At 64.7% G+C, this 7,464-nt stretch overlaps 1 protein-coding gene across 1 annotated transcript; it reads right to left on the minus strand.

The window, feature by feature from the left end:
* Positions 1-591: 591 nt before the first annotated feature.
* ENPP7 (ectonucleotide pyrophosphatase/phosphodiesterase 7) lies at positions 592-4,367 on the minus strand (the record flags this gene model as incomplete). Its single annotated transcript, XM_081161985.1, has 5 exons — positions 592-719; positions 792-1,059; positions 1,821-2,447; positions 3,469-3,614; positions 4,118-4,367. The coding sequence occupies 5 exons, from the start codon at positions 4,365-4,367 to the stop codon at positions 592-594; spliced, it is 1,419 nt and encodes a 472-aa protein (XP_081018111.1).
* Positions 4,368-7,464: the final 3,097 nt, after the last annotated feature.

Here is a 7,464-nt window from a genome sequence, read left to right on the forward strand (position 1 = left end):
CATCCTGGCGAGATGGGTTGAGGAGAGAGCGTGGGGTCCGCTGGAGGAGATGAAGGGACTCGGGGACGGGGGGAGTGGTGGGGAGTCTGCCCTGTGAGGACCCATCTCTTCTCAACCCTCTCTCCACCTCCTGCGCCTATGACCTTGAGCGATGGGGCATTAGGCAACCTTGGCAAGAAGAACCGCAACAGCCAGCAGCCATGTCATCATAGGGGGGCGGTGGGCAGGCAGGAGGGTGGACCCTAAGGGAAGATGGAGGATCCAGTGAGCGAGGGAAGTGGGATTGTCCCTAGTGGGCAGGCGAGGTACCTAAACTGCCCTCACGAGCCCCCTGAATTCACCTCTCAGCGCCCCTCTTTGTCCACCTGCCCCAGCGCACCTCCCTGCTCTCCAGCCAGGCCCCCACTGTGGTCCCGCTCCCAGGTGACCCTCGCCCGAGACGGGGAAGGGTGGGGTGGGGGTGGGAGGCTAGCCGAGGGTGCTCCAGGAAGGAAGCCCTCAAGTGGGGCTGTGGGAGGGTGGGCTCCGTGGGACCAGGAGTCTGCAGGGCCTGTCCTGGGCAGGCCCCCCCTCTGGTCCTCAGTCTCCCCTTCAAGAGGCGCGTTCCACCGGCTCATCGCCCTGCACTGCTGAGGTGCGGGGCACGCCGTGCAGCGCCAGGTGTCGTGGGAATGTCGGGGACAGGGAAGGAGAGGCGGCCCACGCAGCTGGTGGGCACCCTGTTCACAGGGGGCAGGCACGCCCACCAGCAGCCGCCTGGTGGCAGCGAGGGTGCAGGCGGAGGGCCTCACCTGACGTGGTTGTGGGCATCGAGGTGCTGGGGCCCCCATCGACGGCCTCAGACGTGAGCATGGGCAGCAGGGTGCTGAGGTGCCCGTCGTTGGCCTCGGGCACGATGCCCAGCAGCCTGCACAGCAGCTCGTACACGTGGACGCTCTCGAAGGGCTCCACCTCCAGGCCCCTCCGGAAGCTGGGGCCCACCGCCCGGAAGATGGTCTTCATGTCCATGGCCGCGTTGTCGAAGCCGTGCTCCCCGTTGTTGAACTGCACATTCACCCTCTGCGGGGGGGCATCCCGAGTCCTTGCTGGGGCCCCTGGCCACCGCCCGCCCCCCAGTCCCCCAGAGCACCCCTGCAGGGCGGCAGAGGAGCCCCACAGGGGGTCAAATGTGGGGGCAGGAAGGATTCTGAGCCTCAGTTCCTCTGAATCCTGAGCCTTAGAAGATCAGTGGCCCCAAGAGAGAGCCTCTGCAAAGACCCCGGGACATAAATGGGGACCCCAGTAAACAGTGGAGCTGTCACCCCCAGGCCACACCCAGGGGCTCCTACGTGACCACCTGCCTCGGCAATGCTTCCCTGGTTCCCTCTCCCTTCTGGGCGTCTCGCTTCCCCTCGAGCACCCCCTCAGCCCTCTGCTGACGGGATCGGGCTCCTCCCTCGGCCTGGTCCCTGTCGCTCTTACGGCTGACCTCCCCACACGTTACCCTACATGCATGTGCACACAAGCACACACACGCACATGTAAACACACACAAGCATAAGTGCGCACACACGCACATGTAAACACACAGAAACATGCACACACAAGCATAAGCGCACACACGAACACACATGTACATGTATACAGACAAGGCTTGTACACACATGTACACATGCGCACACACACACACCCATTGCACAGTGATGACTGTGTCCCTTTGGTGGTCAGTGACTCTCAGATTGGAGACTAGCTGGAAATAGGGGGTGCTTTTCGTAGGGGTGGAAAGAGACGACCCAGCAGCCCTGTGAAGGCGCCCGCCCCGCTCCCACTGCGGGACTCACCCCATGGATGACGTAGCCAGGGTCACTGTACATGAGCAGCGGCGTGACCCGGGAGTTATTGGCGTAGTGGAACGACTTGGGGAAGGACTCCTTCTTGTAGACGTGGAGCTTGGGGTGCGCATCCTTGAGGGCCTGATACACCGCCTCCAGCTTCCCTGCCTTGGGGACCAGCATCCCGTTGGGCCCGTAGTCCAGCAGCTCAAAGTCGACGTCCTTGAAGGTGAAATTGGGGAAGCTGTGGAGCTCCACCAGGTCGCTGGCTTTCTTGAGGACAGTGGTCATGCCATGGTCGGACGTCACGATCAGGTTGAGGCTGCTCTCGAGGCCGCTGCGCCGGATGCTGTCCCGCAGGTACCCCACCGTCCTGTCCACCTGCTGCACCATGTCCTTCCTCTGCTGGGACTCGGGGCCGAACTTGTGGCCCGTGGAGTCTGGCTCCCCGAAGTAGAGAGTGACCAGGTCCAGGCCGTCCTCTGTGAACCACTTCATCACCGTGTCCACGTTGGCCCGCCACTCCTTCTCGTTTTTGTAGTTGTGCAGGATGCCCTCCTTCCGGCTCAGCGTCACGGCCGCGCCTTGGTAGGTGACGTTCCCGCCGGGGTAGAAGAAGGAGCCGGTCTTTAGGCCCTGTGGGGACGGCAGCGCTGACGCAGGCCCGGCCGCCCGCCCGCCGACCCGCGGCTCCTGCCCGGCCCGTGTGCCTGCCCGCTCGCTGCCCCTGAGCCCTTTCGTCTTCTGAAGGCCTCTCGCCGCGCTTATCTGCGGCCGATAATGATTTTATAGAGGAGAGAGCAGGTGCGCGGTGGACTCGGCACTAATGAGATAATGGACGGACGAGTGTCCCTGGATGTGCAGTGTCCTCGCCACTGTGGGGCCCAGGCCAACGCCCCGAGGCCGAGGTGCCTGGAGCCCCCCTGCGCAGCCGGCAGCCCGGCCTCTCCTGCCGTATTCCCATCCCGGCGTGCGTCGGCCCTTCCAGCACCCTGGGCACCCCTCCGCCTGTCTTTCCCTTGACCACCTGTTGCTTCAGTTATTGCTCCACCTGTCCTCCCAGCCACCTGTCCACACGTGCCCCCTGCCTGTCCAGTCCCCCAGGCCCGGTTGTCAGCTCCGGCTTCCCGAGGCTGAGCCTGGCATCTGGGCAGCTCCTTTCGGAGCCGGGGGTCTCGGACTTGAGTAGCGCCTCCGCCTCGCTGGCTGGAAGCCATTCCCCCGGGGCCGGGAAGGTCCAGAATATTGCGGGTTGCTGGGATTCTTGGGCTGACACTACAGCCCAGCCCTTACGGTATCTCCACCCCTAAAATTCAGCTGCCCGGCCCTGAGAGGGTGTGGCAGGGGGAGGGACAAAGCCATTTTATTGTTATATGCCTTTTTGTTGAGTGGGGTACTTTTCCCTGTGTGACAAGTGCCAAAGGACCCAAAGGTGTAGTTTCTGTCCGACAGGGACGATGGCGCATCCCTCTTGGTGCCCGGGGTCCCAGGGAGGACCTTGCAGGGCTGTGCAGCCCCTGGCAGATCCTGATGACTGCTGGGCACCCACACCCCTGCCCGGAGCCCTGGGAATCCCAGGACGGGCAAGGGGCCTGCCACGGGGCTCCCGTGGTCACATTGCCCACCCTCCCCGTCCAGGGGCCTGGGGCAGCTTTACCTGCCTCTGGGCGGTGATCCAGATGGGCAGGCTGCCGTTGTCCCACCACCGCTGGATGCCCAGGGTGGCGTGGTAGGGCAGCTTCACCTTGGTCTTGGTGTCGTAGAACATGTTGTGCACCACGCCGTGGTTCTCGATGTACTTGCCTGCGGGGAGGAGGCGCAGAGGGGGCGCGGGGCGGGCGCTGTCACCGCAGTCACCCGCATGTGCAGGGACGCAGGCGCGATCGCTCGCAGCCTCAGTGGTTTTTGCAAAAGATCTGGGGAGACCTGGGCGGCTCTCGGAAGGGAACTAATGAGATAAATTACGATCCAGCCATAAAGTAGAGACCCTGGCAGGAGTTTAAATAAACCGAGTGGAGACCCATGGGGTATCTTCTTCTTATTTTTATTTTTTGCATGGAAATGCATACGCCTGAGCTCAGAAGGCAAAGAAGAGGGACCGGGACAAGTATGTCCCTGCCCCTCTATCAGTTGCTACCAATGCTGAGGGCCGCTGACCAAGCTGTCTCCCCAGTGAGAGTGTCCTCTCCTGTCTCACCTTTGTCCCCACGAGGTGCCCTGTGGCTCAGGGCTGTGTGCATGCCCTGGTTCCCCTGGTTTCTCGGGCCCCCCACCACCTCCAGGCCCCACCCAAGGTCCACACTCACCAGTGACCAGGGTGAAGTGGCAGGGGCTGGTCATGGTGACGAAGGGGGGGGTCATGTAGCGGGCCTTCACGCCTTCGCGTGCCATGGCGTCCAGGTTGGGGGTGTTCACGTCCTGGTCATAGTTCCAGCGGAAGCCGTCGAAGGACACCAGGAGCAGCTTGTTCCGAGAGCCCCGCTGGTGGATGGGCACCCCGGCCCCTGGGGCCAGGAGGGCGGCCAGAGCCACAGCCAGGAGGACAGTCTGTCTCATGATGGGTGGTCTGGACCCACTGATGCCAGGCGGGCTCCTGCAGCACTCCTGCACGTGGACAGAGCAGAGCAAAGTCCCAGGGTCACCTGTGCCTCAGAAGGAGGCCCCTGGTCGCCCGTGTCGGTGCCACTGCTGGCCTGGCCCTCTCCCTACCTGCCTTTATTACCCATGCTCCTCCCCCTCACTCAGGTGTGTCCTAACCTCACCTGAAGGGTGGGTCCAGTCTGAAGTCTCGGAGGGCAGAAGGGAGGGCCTCTCCATCGGGGTGGCCTGGCCTCCACCCCAGCTCTCGTGGCAACCCTCAGTCCCCGTGCCCAGCTCACTCTGACCCCACAGCCCATAATTCCGGGAGGCCTTTGGGGCATGTGGGCCTCGGGCCTGTCGGGGTCAGGGCCGTGGGGTTGGCTTCCCAGGGTCTGGGAGCCCAGGGCCAGCAGCTCAGCCCGAGGCTGGCCTTGTCCACAGGGATGCCCAGCCTTGGGGAGTGGCTCTTCCCCTCCTGGCCTGGGATAAGGTTCCTGGGCTGGGGTGGGCTGGGCCACCCCAATGAGCCAGATCAGCACCGCCACGCCTTCCTTCTTGGGCCCCGTGGATCCTCGGAGGCGCAGGTGCGTGGGCAGTTTCCTTTGACGGACTTTGTCAACAAGGCGGTCAGAAGAGGGGGCTCCCTTGTCACCTGTGCTCACAGGGATCGGGGAGAGCACGTGAGGGGGACCCTGAGCTCAGGGCACAGTGCTCTCTGTTACTATCTCTGTCTATCTCACTATATCTCTCTGTCTCCCTATCTCTCTCCATTTCTGTCTCTGTGTCTCTGTCTCCCTACCAACCTTTTTAAGTTGAATTTATCGGGGTGACATTGGTTAATAACTCTCCCCACCTGCCTATGAAGCCGGTCTCTGTACCAGACACTGCTCCACGTTCTGGGGACACCCCAGCGCAGGACACAGGCGTGTTCCTGGCTTCTCCCATCCTTGCCGGGGCCGCGCACAAGAGAGCGAGTGAACAAGACAGACAAATAGAGTCACCCAAAGGAAACAAAGCAGGGAGACCAGGCCGGGGGTGCCAGCTGGCCAACAGGTGGGGGGGGCCTCCTGAGAGGGTGATCCTGGGCTTGAGGCTGGGGTACCGGGCGGGGCGGGTTGGGGGCCCAGCGCCCGTGCTGTGCAGCCCTGAATACGTAGCCGGGAGCAGTTAAGCAAGGCAGGGGCACCAGCTGGTCGCACACGTAAAACACGAGCGTCCGCATTTGCAGGGTGAGGGGGTGGGCGTGAGGGAGGAGTGGGTGCTGGGTGCTGGGTGCTGGGTGGGGAGGGGGTGGTGCTGGCCCTGCAGGAGGGGCTGTGGGAGCCGCACGTGCAGAGGGAGCTTGGAGTCCTCTCCTCGGTTGCTCCTGGGGGGTGAAGGAAAGGGAGCAATCTGGGGGGGGGAACGTCCAGGTCCCGCCTGGGCAGCTGGGGTATTGGTGTCACCTGTGGTCGGAGGTCAGAGGGAGGTCAGAGGGAGGTCGGAGGTCAGAGGGAGGTCAGAGGGAGGTCAGAGGGAGGTCGGGGGAGGAGCAGGGGCCTGAAGCGAGATGGAGGAAGGCAGTGCTCGGGCCTCAGGGGCGCCTGGGCTTTATGCTAATACAATCTAATATCTAATATGAAATTTAATCGAATGTGAAATCTACTCTTCGCAGGAAGAGGGCCTCAAAGAAGAAAGACTACATTTCCCAGCATTCCCCGCAGCGCGCCGTGGCCATGTGACTACACGCTGGCCAATGGGACCAAAGAAAACACACCACGTGACCGCCCGGCCTCTTCCACCGCAGGTTGGCGCCTCGTCTCTCGGATTCTCGCTCCGTCGTGGGCGCTGAGCTCAGGGGCTCCCCGGGGACCAGCTCCCTGGGGAGGGGGGGGTCCTGAAGGCCACGCCTCCAGGACGCGGGGGGAGCCTGCAGCGCGGGGCCTCGGGCCCTGCAGCACCCGGCGCAGAGCCCTGGGGAGCCGGCGGGTCGGCCACGCGCACGGGCGCCCCTGGGCCCCGAGCGGCCGAGCCGTGGGGGGCCCGGCTTGGGAAGGGTCAGCCCGCCCGGCCCTGGGCTCGGATCTGCCGGCTCGTCGCCCATGGGGCCCGCTTACCGGTCAGCGCCGCCGGGTCCCGGGCACAGCCTGGTAGGAGAGGGAACCCCCATGGGGTTTTCCGGGCGCCTCCCCGCTGGGCGGTGCCGGGCGCTGTCTCCACCTTCTGGCCCGGCCGACACTCAGTAGGCCTGCAACTAAGCATGCAATGAAGGCCCTTGAGCGCGCGAGTGCAGAACACCTGGGCGAAACGAGCAGCGCCCCGCTCATGCCCTGAGGGCCCTGCCTCTCACGTCGGTGCAGCAGCATCACTCGCCCTCCCCGGCCACCGTGCAGCTGGCCTGGATGCCCTGGCGGCCACCGTGCAGCTGGCCTGGATGCCCTGGCGGCCACCGTGCAGCTGGGCAGGATGCCCTGGTGGCCACCGTGCAGCACGGCCGGATGCCCGGGCGGCCACCGTGCAGCTGGGCCAGATGCCCGGGCGGCCACCGTGCAGCTGGGCCGGATGCCCGGGCGGCCACCGTGCAGCTGGGCCGGATGACCTGGCGGCCACCGTGCAGCACGGCCGGATGCCCGGGCGGCCACCGTGCAGCTGGGCCGGATGCCCGGGCGGCCACCGTGCAGCTGGGCCGGATGCCCGGGCGGCCACCGTGCAGCTGGGCCGGATGACCTGGCGGCCACCGTGCAGCTTGCCTGGATGCCCTGGCAGCCACCGTGCAGCTTGCCTGGATGCCCTGGTGGCCACCGTTCAGCTGGGCCGGATGCCCTGGCGAGGGGAACAGGGCAGGGAGGGGGCTCCAGCCACGGGCTGCCCCAGGGATGGCTGTCCCTACCTGTGGGTGGGGGGAGCTGAGGAAGTCAGCTTCCCTGCTCCCTGTCCTGGAGAGATTAAGAGACCACCCCCCCCCCCCCCGAATCCCCTCCCTCCTCCTCTGCTGGGCTGGGACGGCCCGCTCGTGGCTGTCCTCATGGGAGGCCTGAAGGGCCTGACTCGACCTTCGCCACAGCGGGTTTTATTAGCGCAAAGTTCGAGTTAT

The sequence above is a fragment of the Miniopterus schreibersii genome, assembly GCF_964146895.1.
Source record: "Miniopterus schreibersii genome assembly, chromosome: 16".
Taxonomy (NCBI): Eukaryota; Metazoa; Chordata; class Mammalia; order Chiroptera; family Miniopteridae; genus Miniopterus; species Miniopterus schreibersii.